Below are 17,693 nucleotides of genomic sequence, written 5' to 3'. Positions count from 1 at the left end.
TGGCGTCAGCGGCAGGGGCATGTCCTTGGCCCGAGAGCCCGGACCTGAGCCAAGTGACATCAGCGAGAGCAGGGGCGCGGAGCAGCGGTGGGCGGGGCCTGCAGGAAGGTGTGCCGGGGGCTGGCCGGGGGCGAGGCGGCGGGGGCCTGGGCGGGGCCGGGCGGCGGTGACGTCGCGGGGCGGGGCGGGGCGGCGCTCGCCGGTAGGCTTTAAGCGCTGCCGGCCCCGGCGCTCACCTCGGGCGGCGATCAGCGCGCAGCAGCCCCCTGGGTCTGCTACTTCCTGCGCTGCCCATCATGTCCCTGAGGAGTCACCTCTCGCGTCTCCTCCGGACGCAAGTGCACTCCGTCCGGAAGAAGTCCGTCCACTCCGTGGCTGTCATTGGAGCCCCATTCTCCCAGGGACAGGTGAGGACTGGGACCTGACACTTTGGGGTAGGGTTCCTCTCCCCACCCCCCCAGCCCCTCACTCGAGCCCCGGAGAAAATCGGGACCGGTGGAAAGAACGAGGAGGCGAGGAGAGGATGGGGAGAAACGGAGAGGCGGATGAGGTGGTGGATTCCGGCGATTGGACACCGGGAGAGCACGTGGGATTTTTTTCCCCCCGGGTAGAAGATGGGAAAGGAGGGAGGGGATGGAGGGCACCCTGTTTGCGAGGCGGACCGGCGGTAGCGGCCTGGTGGGTTTCTTCGGCCTCCCCTCCGAGGAGCGAGAAAGGGGTGGGTTCCCCTCTGGGTGATGGAGGAGAGGAAAGACGGGAGAGGATTTCACGGAGGGGCTGGAGGAGGAGAAACCGAGGAGAATCCCCGGTAGAAAATCGAGGGCGGAGAGGCTAAAGAGAGCGACCGAGGATTTAAGCCTCCAGGGTCTATTCTCAGAAAGAGCGTTCACTGGAAAGGAAGTCGGCGCTTCTCTCTCCAGCGGCGGGAAGACTGAAGGGGCTGTTTTGTCCTCTCTTCAATGAAAGAAATCTGCAGTCATGGAGAGCTCACTGATGGAGAAGCCAGGGCTCAGCCCAGGCCAGCGACGCACGCACCCGACAGCCAGATTCTGACTTGGCTCAGCCTCAGTCTTATCTCCGCCTGCCCTTCCCGACACCGAGTGGCTTGGGAGGTTGATTTGAATCCAGTGGTTGTGTCTCTCTCCTCCTTCCCTCCAAGTGTTTGAAATGACCAGAACTCAGATTAAAAGAATAAAAGGAGGGGCTGATACTGTCACAGGTTTCCAGAGGGATCTGCTGGAAACTAAGAATACCGTTGCAAACTTCTGTATTTTTTGTGGACTAAAATGATCTTATTTTCAGTCATCTTCCCTCACATCTAGCTCTAATTTAACTTACAGAAAAGAAAAGGAGTGGAATATGGTCCCGCTGCAGTAAGAGAAGCTGGCTTGCTGAAAAGGCTGTCGGATCTGGGTGAGTGGCTGGATTTTAGAAGTCTGAAGGCTGTTAATAGGCCAGTTCAGAGTCTTATTCTCTTATATCCTGGAACTGCACGGTGTGCTTGGAATGCGCTTCCCATCCTCCCTTGGATCTCACCTGCAGCTTAAGATCTGTGGAGGAGTCTTCAGGCAAAATCTTCTTGCAATAAAGAGCAAATGGGGAAGGCAAGGAGGTGGAGTAAGGCAGGACCTGGAACAAGTGCTGATGACTGCAAAGTGGTGCTGAGGATGCTGGCTCCCGCTCCCACTGGACAGTCAGCCTTTCTTCGAAATTCTAGTTCTCCTAACTCAGAGGTCCTTCTGATTCATCCGTCTAACCAATTTCCTGTCTTCAAGTCATTTGTTTCCTCCTTAATTTTAAGAACTTGCTATGACTGTAAGCAGAAACTTAGATCTGTGTTCTCCAAACTTCCCTGATTATGAAAATAACTTGGTTTACTTGTCAGACATAGAGATTCATTGGCTTCATTGAGGACGAATCTGATTTTCTGGCTCTGAAGTGGGACCCAGGCATGGGCATTTTCACAGACAACCCAGATAATCAAAAGTAATATTGCTGTCTTGTAATCAGGATAGTGTTCTAAACATACAAAGCCAGAAGTAAATCCCACCCACAGATTATATGCCATTCGTCTAGTAATGGAAAACCTTTTTAGTAACAGGGCACCAAATTCCAATACCCTTATGGTAAGAACTTTCTTATATTGAACTCAAATGTTTCTAGCTGCTATTCAAGGCCATTTTCTCTGTTATATTAGGATCATTCACATATCTCTTCTGGAGCTATAAAGTGCAAAAGGCGTGGCAGTAGGGAACTATAGGTCCTGGAGACAGTAATACAGAGGCTAGGTGGACTACAAATCCCCTCCCCATGCTTGCTTAGAAATCTCTGCTGATCACTGAGTCCATTCCAGGGGTGGGTCATCTCCCTCTAAAACAGGATTAATGAACTCTCCAAAATCACCTTGAATTGAGGGTCCCTTCATATACCTCTGGCTACATATGGATGTGGTGTCTTGGTTTGAATATTGAAAATTTTTCTGTTAAATAATAAAGAAACCTACTGAAGAAAGAACTATAATTGGTCACTTTAATAACTTTCCAAGTTTACCACCAAAGATGAGAGAGAAGATTTACTCTTCATGTGTCAACAAGTTACCTGATGGGATGAGATCGTCCCCCTCTTCCTGCTTATAAATGAAAGTGTGTGTACTTAGTTGATCAGTCATGTCTGACTTTTTGCGACCCCATGGACTATAGCCCACCAGGCTCCTCTGTCCATGGGCATTCTCCAGGAAAGAATAATGGAGCGGGTTGTCATGCCCTCCTCCAGGGGATCTTCACCTCAGGGATTGAACCCAGGTCTCCCGCATTGCAGGCGATTCTTTACCGTCTGATCCACCAGGGAACCCCATAAATGAAGATACTGTCTCTCTGAATCAGCTGTACATTTTTTCTTTTTAAAAGTGTCTTTTACACTGAGGAAAGCAATTTCTGCTAATCGCTATTTTTTAATACTGGGTAAACCTGCAGCCCATCTGATAAACTGAGGCTAGCTTTGTTTAAAATTGCCTGCTCATTCTATTCTGCCTTAAGAGACTCCTGACTGGAATCAATTGTAGCTTCTTACAGGGGAGGTTAGTAATACCCAGTTGCCGCTGCTGAATGAGGGGGAGGGGAACGTTTATAGCAGCTTCTCTTGCTCATGCTTTGTAGACCTTCTTTCCGGCCACAGAGCCTGGTATTTTTCCACTCCAACCTGGGGAAGCCATTCTCCCTAAAAATTCCACTCGCTCAAAAACTTCTTGTGTAAATTTCCAACCTAAAGTGATGATGAAGCTTCAGTTTATTTGGTCTCCCCTTTAATTTTTTCCAGATATTTTTAGTTTTACACTTTATGTCCTTACCCTGTAGCTGATTGGCAACCCGGTATTACAAGCAGTCTGAAATAGGATCTCATTGCATATTAATAAGATTGTGGCACTCAGCAGATTTCCAGCATGTGGTTTTGGCTAATCTCCAAGAAGATGCTGGAGAAAAGTACCAAGAGAAGTTTTAAATGGCACTATTCTGAAACAGTACCAAATAAGCAGCATGAGTCAAATTTCAAGGGAGAGAAGACCCGTGGAAAGGTAGCTCACAAATCCCTTTGTTCCTTGCCTTCTGCTCTGATGTCACAGGCTGCTGGTGTTGCCATGGCATCAGTTAAACTTCCTGTTCCCTTGAATGAATGTATTTGATTTTGTCTGGGTTTGTTTGTTCCTTTCCCTGGGCTTAGTTAGGTCATTCAGTGGTTCCTCTCTTGGGTGACCACTTTAGTATATAAAGAGAGCCTGAGAGAAATGAAGATGTAATTTCTCTGGCAAGGCTTAGGTGCAGGGCCATTGCTCCTGATTCTAGTTAGCGCTTATGGTCATGGTAATTTGCACTCTTTCCTCCAGAAGGGGAATGAATGTTCTGTGGGTAAACTAGTTATAAACTGAGACTAATAGTTTGAGGTGTCTGTAATGGTAATTATGGTAATTTGATCCATCTGTGGTAAGGAGTGATGGCAGCCACGGAAACGACAGCCTAAATGAACCGTGCTCCCGAGATCAGCCAAGGGTTCTGGAGTTCAGGAAGCCATTGTTCCCCTCAACTAAGTGAGGGACATTTATGCTTTTGTCCCATTTGGTGCTCCATTGGAGAGCAGGGCAGGAATCTCTGGTTGAGACCTAAGCATCTGGTTTGCTTCAGCAAGAACCAATAGAGAGTCGGAGATAGTTTAAACATAGACATATCAGAGCTGTTTTTTTTGGGACATTGCTATGTGAGTGCAGGGGTCTGGTGTGCTTTCAATGTTTGGTAGAGAATGGTAGCCATCACACACATAGTTTTATGATAATGATGCTTCAGCCTGGCTCCCATCCCACCATTGTACTGAAACTACCCTGAGTAAGCTTACTGGTTTGTCAGCCTCTTTTTTGCTGGACCTCTCTACTATACACCACTTTATTCCTGAAATATCCTGTAAGCCAAGACACTGCTGTCTCCTGAGCCTTCCCCCCATTGCCTGGTCCTTCCTGGACTCCTTTGTGGGATCCTCCTCTTCTTTCCAGCTCTCAAGTGCTCATGTCACCAGTGTTCCTCCAGCTTTCTTCTGAGTAGCTTCATCTCACTGTCACAGATGTCTCAAACTCAACAGGATGGAAACAAAATTCATTACCTCCCTCCCAAGTTTGGTCCTTGGTAGGGGAGCTAAAGATCCCGCATGCTTTGTGACCAAAAAAACAAAAACATAAAACAAAAACAATATTGTAGCAAACTCAATAAAGATTTGTAAAAAGGTCCACATAAAAATAAAAAGATCCTGCATACCACTGTGAAGACTGACAATCCCACATGCTGCACCTAAGACCCAGTGGAGCAAAATACTTTTTTTTTTTTAAAAAAGAATATTCAGAAAAAAGATCCTTTATAATTTGACCCTCAACTACCTCTTCAGACTTCTCTCCATCTACATTCCACTTCATTTTTGTTGTAACTAGGGTTGTGGGCACTTGACCTCAGCTCTACCAATAGAAACACCCATCCTAAACCTTGTCTTGACATTCTGGACAGAGCAGTAAAGATTTCATTCTGTGAGGAGCCATGGTGGCGGCAGTTCCAGCAGTAGCTTCTGTCCGTGGGGTCAGCCATGCAGACTGCAGTGCTTCCTACCTGCTAGTAGTGGACTTGACAGCTACAGTAGTATCTTCACTGGACAAACCTACATTGGAAAGGCAGAGTATTAACCACTGGGCCACCAGGGAAGTCCCAAGCCTAAAACTTGAAAACGTCATCAAGTTCTAGGCATGCCTGACTATGGTAAACAGACCGACCTTAGTGTGTTAACTGTAACTTATTAATAATTTTACTTTCAGTGTTCTGTATCTTAAGCATGGTGGAGATTATAGGAGTACATATATTTGCCAAAACTCATTGCACTTAAAATGTCAACTAATACAAAGTATGCGTCAAAGCTGTTTAAACATTTCTAGGTTTATTCTTTTTTTCTTTTCATACTGTGCATGGGGTTCTCAAGGCAAGAATACTGAAGTGGTTTGCCATTCTATTCTCCAGTGGAGAGCCAACTCATTGGAAAAGACCCTGATGCTGGGAAAGATTGAGGGCAGGAGGAGGAGGGGTCGACAGAGGATGAGTTGGTTGGATGGCATCACCGACTCAATAGACACGAGTTTGAACAAACTCCAGAAGATACTGAAGGACAGGGAAGTCTGGCATGCTGCAGCCTACGCAGTCACAAAGAGTTGGACATGACTTAGTGACTGAACAATAGGTTTATTTTTAGGATCAGCTTTTTGTCGCTAAAAACTATAACAAGTTCACTAATTTGCATTGTGTCTGTCTGCAGGTGTTAGTCACTTAGTCGTGTCCAACTCTTTGTGATCCCATGGACCTTAGCCCGCAAGGCTCCTCTATCCATGGAATTCTCCAGTCAAGAATACTGGAGTGGGTAGCCATTCCCTTCTCCAGGGGATCTTCCTGACCCAGAGAAAGAACCCTGGTCTCCTGCATTGCAGGCAGATTCTTTACCATCTGAGCTACCAGGGAAGCCCACAATTTCATTAATTTGTATATTCAAAAAACTTGAGCACTACTAAGCTTTAGATACTAGAAATACAATAGTGAACAAAACAGAAATACCTCTTATCATGGAACTCTCACTCTAATGAGGGGTGGTTGGAAGCTGATATAATTAAAACATACAGTATGTCAGATGTAATGACATAAAGAAATGAATGTAAGCGTTGGGGGATGGGGTAAGCATTGCAGATGTAGAGAGGAGGCTTCACTGAGCAGGGGTCCTGTGAGCAGACCTGTGGGAGATAAGGAAAGGAACCATGTGCTTATCTGAAAGAAGAGCATTTCAAGAAGAAGGTAAGTGCAGTAAATGAAGTGCAAAGACCCTGAGATAGAAAGGTGCCTGGAATGTTGAGGGAACAAAAAGCTACTCCTAAGGTCCTTCCAGTGATTGTCTTGAGGAAAGGGGAGGGCCTTTCTATACTCTAACCTCCAGTTTTTCAAGAACAGCCAAAAATCTGGGTTCTTGTAGGAGATTTAAGAAAAAACATGATATTCATAAAATGGAATAATGAGTCACAAAAAGGAATGAATTGCCAGTTCATGCTGCAAAATGGATAAACTCTGAAAGCATGATGCTGAGTGAAAGAAGGAAGAAGACCACATATTGTATAAATCCATTTACATGCAATGTCCAGAGCAGGCACATCTATATAGTAAATGATTAGTGGTTCCCAGGGACCCTGGGGAGAGAAAATGGGGAGTGACTGCTAATGGGTCTGGTTTCTTTTTGGAGTGTGTTAAGCTTTTCTGGAATTAGTAATTTGCTAATGCCTTGGCAAAAGCACTCATCACTGATGAGCCTGAATATAGGCAAATCTGAATATAGGCATTACTGGGTGGATTTGGCAAATTTTAATATAACTGTATCTTTCCTGCTTAGAAAAAGGCAGCACAGAATTTAACTTACATCTTATATTTCAAAGTTGTTTGATAGCTAACCTTTATTATGTTCTAGGCACTGTGATAGACTTTTGCTCTTATAGGATCCTTACTCCTAAGAGCAAATTATGACATTATGATGGCTAGCATCAAAAATAAATAACAGTTGTTGGTGAGGATGTGGAGCTATTGGAACCCTTGCGCACTGTTGGTGGGAATATAAAATCATTCAGGTACTGTGGAAAACAGAATGGCATTTTATCAAAGTTAAAAATAGTTAATAGATGATCTACAAATTCTACTCTGGGCACATATTCAACAGAATTGAAAAACAGGGTTTCGAAGAGATGTTTGTATACCCATATTCATAGCAGCATGCTTCATAATACTAGTCAAACGGTGGAAGCAACCAAGCGTCCCTTAATGGACGAATGGATAAACAAAATGCGGTACAAACATACAACAGGAAATTAGCCTTAGAAAGGAAATCGACATGTGCTATAACATGGTGAGCCTCGAGCATTATGTTAAGTCATATAAGCCAGTTGCAAAAAGACATACTATATGATTCCATTTATGAGGCACCTGGAGTAGTCAGATTCATAGGGGCAAAGTAGAATGGTGGTTCAGGGACTGGAAGAAGAGGGAATGGAGAGAGATGGTTTAATGGGTACAGAATTTCAGGTTTATAAGAAAGCGTTCTGGAGATGGATGGTAGTGATCATTACCTAGCAATGTGAATGTACTTAATACCCCTTAAAAGTGATTAAGATGGTTATTTTTATGTGTATTTTACCATAACTTAAATTTATGTGTATTTTACCACAATTTAAAATTTGAAAATGAATTAGAATATTCTAAGAACAAGGAAGTTCACTTGAGGTTGTAACTTCTTCAGTTCAGTTCAGTTCATTTCAGTTCAGTTCAGTCGCTCAGTCGTGTCCGACTCTCCGCGACCCCATGAATCGCAGCACATCACTCCCTGTCCATCACCAACTCCCGGAGTTCACTCAAACTCATGTCCATCGAGTCGGTGATGCCATCCAGCCATCTCATTCTCCGTCGTCCCCTTTTCCTCCTGCCCCCAATCCCTCTCAGCATCAGAGTCTTTTCCATTGAGTCAACTCTTCACATGAGGTGGCCAAAGTATTGGAGCTTCAGCTTTAGCATCAGTCCTTCCAATGAACACCCAGGACTGATCTCCTTTAGGATGGACTGGTTGGATCTCCTTGCAGTCCAAGGGACTCTCAAGAGTCTTCTCCAACACCACAGTTCAAAAGCAAACTTCTTAGGGACATAATAATGCTGTATGCTTGAAAATTTTTCAACTTGTTATTTAGCACACTGTTCTATAAATAAAAGCTGAGAATGGAAAAAAAAAGTATGGCCTGAAGGTCATACAGTCAGCAGTAGAAGTAGTTGAGAGCTTCACAACTTGCCATATACAACCTAGCCCCTCAGTTGGGGCAGTCAGCTGCCTTCTCAGTTCATCATGGCTGAATAAGCTGAGTGGCACCATCATAAAGTTATGGTCTCCAGCTTCTTCTGAAATTCCTGTATTTCTCATGATGGCTATTTCAAACCTACCCACAATTCTGTTTTTCCAACTCAAGTATGAACTCCCTTAACTTCTAGCTCTTCTCCCCATCATCCCCCCAATTAGTTGTATCTACACTCACTGGAAAAGACTCTGATGCTGGGAAAGGTTGGGGGCGGGAGGAGAAGGGAACAACAGAGAATGAGATGGCTGGATGGTATCACCGACTCTGTGGACATGAGTTTGAGTGAACTCCGGGAGTTGGTGATGGACAGGGAGGCCTGGCGTGCTGTGATTCATGGGGTCGCAGAGTGTCGGTCACGACTGAGCGACTGAACTGAACTGAACAAAGATGTTATGACACTCTCCTTAGAGGATGAGGTATCCAGTCCTTCCTGGATAGGCAGGTACTGTTGCACGTGATGAAAGTCCCAAATAACAGTGCTTTAAGAAAAACAGTTCACTCTCCAGGAAAGAGAGTCTAGAGAGAAGTCAGAGCTGGTTTGGAGGCCCAGTTCCTTGACATTCAGACCTAGATTCTTATCTTGCTGCATTACCAGCAAGGCCTCTCTATCTAATGGTCGCTTAAGGCTCTGGCCTCGTTTCTGGTGGCAGGATGGGAGAATGAACCAAGAAGTGGGCAGAGGGAGAACCTGCACTTTCCCGTAAGGGAAGTTCCCAGGACATTGCTGGAGGATGCCTCTGCTTATCCTCTTGGCCCCAGCATGTCCCATGGCCATAGCCAGTTGGGAAGGAAGATGTTAAATTTAGTCTATTCTAGGGGGTCACGCCTCAGCTATTAATAGAATTCTTTCTGGAGGAAGGGAAGAGCAGATACTGGACAAGTGATTCTCGGCCATGCCATCTCCCTGTGGTCTACAGCCTGTGCCTCTCTACTTCCCGAGTGACCTTGTTCCAGCACTTAGCCCTTCTTTCCCTTGTTTCTCAGCACCTGTCTACTAACCTGTCCCTTCAATAATTCAGCGCAAATCTTACCCACCTCCCACCCCCTGTCTGCCAAATGTAGCCTTCTAGCCCTTGTCCAGAGATTTTGCTTCTCTTCAGAGCCACTGTCTGGGCTTCCCCACTGCCTTTTTACACATCTCCTTGCTATAACCTGGTGTCCTGGGCCATCACTGCAATGAAACTGATTTTGCTAAGGTCCCTGACCTCCTACTTTCTAATACGGTAGATTCTGCAACATTCACATTTGACACTATTAACCATGCCATCCTTATTGAAACTGACACCACCCTCTTCTGCTTTTAATTCTTCAGGTTTCTTTGCAATATTCTCTGCCACCTACATGTTGGTATTCATCAGGGTTTTTGCCCTTGATCCTCCTGCTTTATGCTGCCTTGGTTGGCAGTTTGTCCATTTCCATGGCCTTCCTGGTACTGGTACATTGATGCCTCCAGAGCTTTATCTCCAACACTTAAAATTCCCTTTCCTTCCAGCTCCAAACTTATATACCAGCTGACTTCCATGTATCTTAACTTTTTTATTATGGAAGTGTTCAAACATAAGAAAAGTAGAGATGGTAACATAATGAATTTGATGTCCATCACCTAGTACCAATTATCCATACCTGGCAATGTTTCTCATCCCACCTCCATACCTTCTGAAGCAAATAACAGACATCATGTTTTTTTCATCTGCAAATATTTCATTGTATTTCTTCAAAATTCAAGAAAGCTTTAAAATTAACTATAATACTTTACTGCATCTAAAATAAGTTAGTATCAAATACAGAGTATCAGGGAAATATAATTTAAAAGAATTTCTCAACTGAGAACCTGTCCACAAAGGTGATAGAGAAGGAAAACAGTTTATTTTGAATAAGCATTAAATCAGGCAATCTGCTGAAAAATTGCAAAGATAAAGAAATCTTCCTCTTTTCTATAGCCAAGCAGGTGCAGGACAATCCATGTTTTCAAGATTAATAACTAGTCCTCCAGTTAGAAGACTTTGATAGTTGACCTTATGTCACAGGGTTTCCCACGTGGCATTATTGGTAAAGAACCCACCTGCCAATGCAGGAGATGGAAGAGACTCGGGTTCGATCCCTGGGTCAGGAAGATCCTCTGGAGGAGGGCATGGCAACCGATTCCAGTATTCTTGCCTGGAGAATCCCATGGACAGAGGAGCCTGGTGGGCTCCAATCCACGGAATTGCAAAGAGTTAGACACAACTGAATCGACTTAGCATGCACACAGTTATATCACATGTTCAGTTCAGTACAGTTGCTCAGTTGTGTCCAACTCTTTGTGACCCCATGGACTGCAGCATGCCAAGCCTCCCTGTCCATCACCAACTCCCGGAGTTTACCCAAACTCATGTCCATTGAGTCAGTGATGCCATCCAACCATCTCATCCTCTTCCATCCCCTTCTCCTGCCCTCAATCTTTCCCAGCATCAGGGTCTTTTCCAATGAGTCAGCTCTTCACGTCAGGTGGCCAAAGTATTGGAGTTTCAGCTTCAACATCAGTCCTTCCAATGAACACCCAGGACTGATCTCCTTGAAGTCCAAGGGACTCTCAAGAGTCTTCTCCAACACCACAGTTCAAAAGCATCAATTCTTCTGTGCTCAGCTTTCTTTATAGTCCAACTCTCACATCCATAAATGACTACTGGAAAAAATATCATATGCAGCTTATTCTAACTTTATCATGGAACTTGGAAGGACTACTTTAGTTGACTGGCTTTATCTAGAGGGGAAACAAACATCTCACATCTTAACCTGGGAGGTAGTTTTTTGGCAAATTGAAGCAAGGAGCCCAACATCCATGCCCTTAGAACTGGGAAGTTGAGACCCTGGATGTTTGCATTTCAAAAAGTGGTTCCCAGCTCCTTGAGGAAACATTCCTAGGTTATGAGGCCTATTTAGTCGTAAAGATTGCTTACATGTGAAAAGGACAGAGAAAGAAATTCTGAAACACAGGGAGGGGAAAAGTCTACCCTTATTTTCAACAGGGATAATTAAGTCTATTTTCAATTTGTATCTGTCTTTATGCAGTTAAGATTCACAGTGCCCAACTGATTTATACTTGTGGTTGATCTGTAGAGGAAACTAGGTCATTTGTCTGTAGAATCTGCCAGGTTGGATTTTGCAGATGGCATCCTTGTAGCATTCTGTGACATGTTCTTTGTCCTCTGTATTTCCTGTCACCTGGTTACTGAATCTAGATTCTTGGTCAAATTCAGGTCCAGCTTTTTGGTTTTTTTCCTGGCAGTTCTGCTTCTTTTGCTCAGTCACATACGATTCTTTGTGGGCCCATGGACTGTAGCCCACCAGACTCCTCTGCCCGTGGAATTTTCCAGGCAAGAATACTGGAGTGGGTAGCCATTTCCTTCTCTAGGGGATCTTCCCAACCCAGGGATCAAACCCAGGTCTCCTGCATTGCAGGCAGATTCTTTACCATCTGAGCCACCAGGTGACATGTTTTCATTCAAAGTGATGTCATCAGTCATTGAATACTTGTTGAGCCTTTAACTTGTTGAATTGAGCCATTAACTCGTGCCTGTGTATGATCAACAGGATAGTCTCTAACACCCCAATGTCAGTGCATCCAAAACTGAACTTACCATCATCTCTACCCCCTTTCCCTGTGCCTTCTTATCACAGGTGGTAGCAGAGCCAGAAAGCTGGAGGGCAAACCCTTTCTCCCCCATAACCCTCTTAATTATTGCTGGAATCTTGTCAGTTCTCTCCCAACGCCTTGTCTTTATAGCCCCTCGGGCGGCTGCTCTTCTGTAGGCCAGGCAGTTTTCCAGAGGCCACCAGATCACCAGATCTACAGTGCAGATTTGATCTGTCACCTCCTGACTTGAACCTTAGTAGCTCCTACTGCATATAGAACCTGAACCCTGCCTGTTCCTGCCTCATCTCTCTGCAGTCATCCCTGATGGTCCCTGGGCATTGTTGTGTAGGGCTGAAGGCATTATATGCCTTTTCTGCTTGGCAAGCCTTTCTCCTTTTATTCCTGGCTAAAACCTTCAAGATTCAGATACCGACTCTTCTGAGATGCCCTCTTGGCTCATCCTGGGTCTGAGTCAGCACCTTCTTGTGACTCTTCCCATCACACCCTGTGTTTGACGGCGTCATCACAATTAGCACCGGTCTGTGCTTTCCCCGCCTATCTTCTGACCAGGCTGTGAGCACCCTGAAGGCTGCAGCCAGGCGCACAGTCAGCACACAGTCAGCTTTTGTTGAAGGAAGAAATGGGGGCGAAGCATTCTGGCTGTCTTCTGGAACTTCATTCCCATCATGACCCATGGGATTTTCCTGGATCACAACTTCGTTTCTCTCAAAATGGTTTGCTCCTTAGGAGCTCCCTAGTTTCCCAGATTTAAAAATTGTATGACAATAAATAATATATCAAATTGATATATTATTATCAGATTATATATATTAATCTATATATCTGTCATGTATCAAATTGTTTAATTCTTACAAGGTGTTGGGCTACCAGTTGAATGAACTTAGTCACACTAAGTGTTGGTAAGCAGCGATGACCAGTTTTTGCCTCCTTTTCTGAAACATGCTTGGTCTTAATCTAGAACCTGAGTATCCAATGATGACTGCTTCAAGTAAGGCTGACCTCTAGTGCTTTAGACAGAAGTGGCATCGTTCCTTTCATATCCAAGACAGTACTGTTCAGAGGCCTAGAACCTAAGGGATTACTGTGGTTATTTTAAATAACTTAGTGCTTGAATACATTTACTTGTCCTCTCTATTAATAAGCAATCTCTCCTGGTAGGGAGGGTGTATTCCTGTAATAGATGTAGTAATGCTAAGATTTGATAAGAATATAGAAAGCATCTTTCTGGCTCCCTCCTCTATCCCAAGAAACCAGAATTACAGAATAGGAAAAGAAGTAGACAATACCTTCCTGTGTGACTGAGAATTGAGTCACAGCGGGGTGTGGCATTGTGGTTAGGGCTTTTGGAGAATCAGTGTCCCAAATGAAACTGGTCGTGCCTTTAAATTCTTTTATAGGGAAGGTAGAAAATTTGAACTGTGTGTGAGAGCTGGACTCCTTAGGAGCCATTGTGATGAGAAATCAATGGGCCTGTGTGTATTGGCTACTTCTCACCGAAAACTCTAGTCCTTCTCAAAATGACATATTACAAACAAGTTTTGGGAAGTCTTAAATTACACCATCTGTTGTAAGAAAAAGGGTAGGGTGGAGAGAAAAACCTCAAAGATGCCTCATCCAGTTGAACTAATACAACGTGACCCTTAGTGTGTGTAGGCTTTTCCTTGTTACCTTATTTGAACTAACGACTGTGTGAGGGTGGGGCACACTTAAGAGACTGAACTTGGTTAGAGATCTTGACTCTTCTGGGGAGTCAGGGGCCAGAGGTCAGCAAGTCTTTCCTTTGCATCTGTTGTGACCACATGAGCCACCCTGGCCACCTGGTCTCCATGGAATGTGTGGAATGTGGTCAGTCTGGTTTGTTGAGGTACCTTGGGAAACTCACTGGGATGCTAGCCCAGGTCTAGGGCAGGGAGCTACACATGTGGACTGGTTCACTGGCAGAGCCTTAGTAGTCACCCACCCTTTCAGTTCTTCCTGGAACAAGGTGAAGTATCAAGAATTTAAAAAAGAAAAAAGATCGCATATTCTAAAGAACAATATTTTAGCCCCAGGGAGCATTGCCATCTCTTTCTGTGGTTAGATATAGAAGTAGCTTGAGACCTTGTCAGCATGTTAACAACAGATCTTTTTCTCAGAGAAGCTTAACAGTCTTGTTTGGAATGAGGGAAAGTGGTTATGTTGCAGTGACTTGGAAGCCAGAGGAACCCTTTTCTTCTCTCTGCCCCTGCCTGTGCTGGAATCAGGCTGCCATCTGTCCACTGACGATCTGCCTGAGAAAGCTGAGCTGGCTGGCTCACCATGGTCTAGAAGTGCCTGGAGGGTTGACATGAGTTGGGTACAGAGGGGCATACATCACTAAGCCTATTCTCAGCAGGTGATGCCCTGTTCTCCTTCGGCAAGAAGTTCAGATGTAGCTGGAAAACCAATTAGCAGGAAACAATATAAATATGAATAGAATAGAATATAAATATAAATGGTGTTGCAAGTCATCTCTTGTTACATGTCTTGAGCCAAACTTTCGAGCTTGTTTTGTGTTGGGGTTTTTTTACACCAGGATCACATTCATGCATAGGCATCTAGTAACACCAGGTCTATATCAGCTGATCTTGAGGTTAAGTCCGGTATGTGTTAGATGCACATGTCTGAAGTGACCAGCCTGGATGCCGGGATTAACCTTCCATGCTCGAGCCCCCTGTCCCACTCTCCCTGGCCTTCCTCAACTGTGGTCTTATAGTAGCATTATAACTGTTTTCAATAAGTTGGTCTTCCAGGTACAACTTTGAGGTTCTAAGAATTAGCAGGTGCAGTCCTTTTAAAATACCAGGAATTCCCTTTCTGTGGGATGAAATCTGCCATGTACAATATATGAATCTGTAACTTTAGGAGCCACCAGTGTTCTCTTGGCACCAAATGAGAACTCAGAGTCTTCGTTTTTCTGCACGTTTCACTGACTCATTATTCCTGACAAATCATAAGCACTCATCCTATTCAAGGACAGTTCAAAAGACTGTACACTAATGGACTCTCGGGCTTCCCAGGTGGCTCATCTGCCTGCCAAGCAGGAGACATGGGTTCAGTCCCTGGGTCGGGAAGATCCCCCAGAGACGAAATGGCAGTCCATTGCAGCATTCTTGTGTGGGAAATCCTGGACAGAGGAGCCTGGTGGGTTATAGCCCATGGGGTCGCTAAGAGTTGGACACAATTAAGCGACTAAACAACAGCACAACAACAATAGACTCTGAGCTTTACTCCAAGTCTAATATTCCGCCAATAGGCTCCCTGTGGCTTGCTATACTCACCCATGTGTCAACCCCCTTGACCCATCTCTCTTGACTTGCTGGAGGCCTTGGGAGCAGCCAAAGCTACCTGTAAGTACAAGTAGAGCAGCAGAGAGAACGGCGTGCCCTTCTGCTGGAGAAATGCCTGCTCACTCGTAATATTCTTATCTGCTCTCTAACCAAAGGAGGATTCAGGCATGCTCTGAACTGTAGCTGCCATTTACCTTTGCTGAATTTCTTCTGCAGTATGTGGATGAGGATACCAACAGAGGAAGCAGTGAGGATTAGCAGCTCTCCATAAAGCATCTAGCCAGTACTACATGGTAGGCAGAGAGAGACAAGTTTTGTTCCTTTCCCTGGTTTCCTGTCACTGGCTTCTTTCAGGAATTCTCTGATGATGAGGGCCCTGAAATAGAAGTGCTGTTTGCAGACATTGCTAAGGTCAGATAGGGCTCTTTTCATTTCTTCCTGTTGCATCATTCTGTGGATGCACTTGTGTTCTCGTTCCACTCCGATGGAACCTGAGAGGTTTATCAAGGCCAAAGGTAACATCCAGGCCTAAAAGATCAGAGTAGTAGTGTATTTTTATTTCCAGCACTGGGGAGAGAAGCAGTGAGGCGGTGCCAGTATATATAGGGCTTGACTTTTTTCCCCACTGCAAATGAAAAATGAGAGCCCTTTCCAGTTGGTTCCAGATCTATTTGATATGAGAGCTTCCTTGGAAGTTTCAGGTTTATTTCATCTTACAGTACCTTCTAAAAGAGGAAAGAGCAGCAGTGGAATATTGTGTCTCTTCCAATTTAGACTTGCAGATGAGTTGATCTGAAGCACAAAAGATTTGAGAAGAGAGAGCTCCCTCCAGCATGGTAGCTATTCCATGTTATAATATGTGCAATTTTCACTATTATTCCAAGATTCATTAAAATTGGTGAGACCATTTCTTGTTTATTGAACCAGAAAATTTGCCACTAGCACTCAAATTGATTGCTTTAACTTTACTCAGTTCATCTTGCTCTTAACAAAAAAATTAACCTCCCATCAACCTCTCTACACCTCAGAAACAGCCTGTGGGTCATAATTTATGTTCCCTATAACCTCATATTGATTAGCTCCAGTATGCAGACATCTCATTCCTATTAAATTGTTCAACTGTTTCCAAACAAGGCGTACATTTCTTCTTTCAGATCCTCATTTTCTTTAGAAACCAATCTTACGCTCTGTTCCACTAGTCCTTCGGGTGTTACAATGCTACTGGTGCAGCAGGCATTATAGGAGAAAGCTGCGTCAGGCTGCGTCAGGATGACGTGGTCCCCTCTCTGATTCAGCTCTGTAATGAACTGGAACAGTTAAGACCAGCAACATAAGCCTTCATATTTTGAGTTCTTAATCACTTAATCATCTCAAACGCTAGTAAAGTCATGCTCAAAATTCTCCAAGCCAGGCTTCAGCAATATGTGAACCGTGAACTCCCAGATGTTCAAGCAGGTTTTAGAAAAGGCAGAGGTCCAGAGATCAAATTGCCAACATCCGCTGGATCATGGAGAAAGCAAGAGAGTTCCAGAAAAACATCTATTTCTGCTTCATTGACTATGCCAAAGCCTTTGTGTGGATCACAATAAACTGGAAAATTCTGAAAGAGATGGGAATACCAGACCCCCTGACCTGCCTCTTGAGAAACCTGTATGCAGGTCAGGAAGCAACAGTCATGTACATGGAACAACAGACTGGTTCCAAATAGGAAAAGGAGTATGTCAAGGTTGTATATTGTCACTCTGCTTATTTAACTTATATGCAGAGTACATCATGAGGAATGCTGGGCTGGAAGAAGCACAAGCTGGAATCAAGATTTCCGGGAGAAGTATCAATAACCTCAGCTATGCAGATGACACCACCCTTATGGCAGAAAGTGAAAAGGAACTCAAAAGCCTCTTGATGAAAGTGAAAGAGGAGAGTGAAAAAGTTGGCTTAAAGCTCAACATTCAGAAAACTAAGATCATGGCATCTGGTCCCATCACTTCATGGGAAATAGATGGAGAAACAGTGGAAATAGTGTCAGACTTTATTTTTCTGGGCTCCAAAATCACTGCAGATGCTGATTGCAGCCATGAAATTAAAAGACGCTTACTCCTTGGAAGGCAAGTTATGACCAACCTAGATAGCATATTAAAAAAACAGAGACATTACTTTGCCAACCAAGGTCTGTCTAGTCAAGGCTGTGGTTTTTCCCGTGGTCATGTATGGATGTGAGAGTTGTACTGTGAAGAAAGCTGATCGCCGAAGAATTGATGCTTTTGAACTGTGGTGTTGGAGAAGACTCTTGAGAGTCCCTTGG

General features: G+C 44.4%; 1 protein-coding gene across 1 annotated transcript in view; it reads left to right on the top strand.

The window, feature by feature from the left end:
• Positions 1-217: 217 nt before the first annotated feature.
• ARG2 (arginase 2) overlaps positions 218-17,693 on the top strand; it is a 34,612-nt gene continuing 17,136 nt past the window's right edge. The window contains exons 1-2 of the mRNA XM_055437404.2: positions 218-407; positions 1,341-1,413. Of these exons, the coding sequence (XP_055293379.1) occupies positions 297-407; positions 1,341-1,413 (184 nt within the window). The 5' untranslated portion in view covers positions 218-296. The remainder of the gene's footprint in view (positions 408-1,340; positions 1,414-17,693) is intronic.

This window comes from Moschus berezovskii, chromosome 9 (assembly GCF_049115385.1).
Source record: "Moschus berezovskii isolate FMDL1 chromosome 9, NW_MosBer_1.0, whole genome shotgun sequence".
Taxonomy (NCBI): domain Eukaryota; kingdom Metazoa; phylum Chordata; class Mammalia; order Artiodactyla; family Moschidae; genus Moschus; species Moschus berezovskii.
This window is presented reverse-complemented; position numbering and strand designations above follow the sequence as displayed.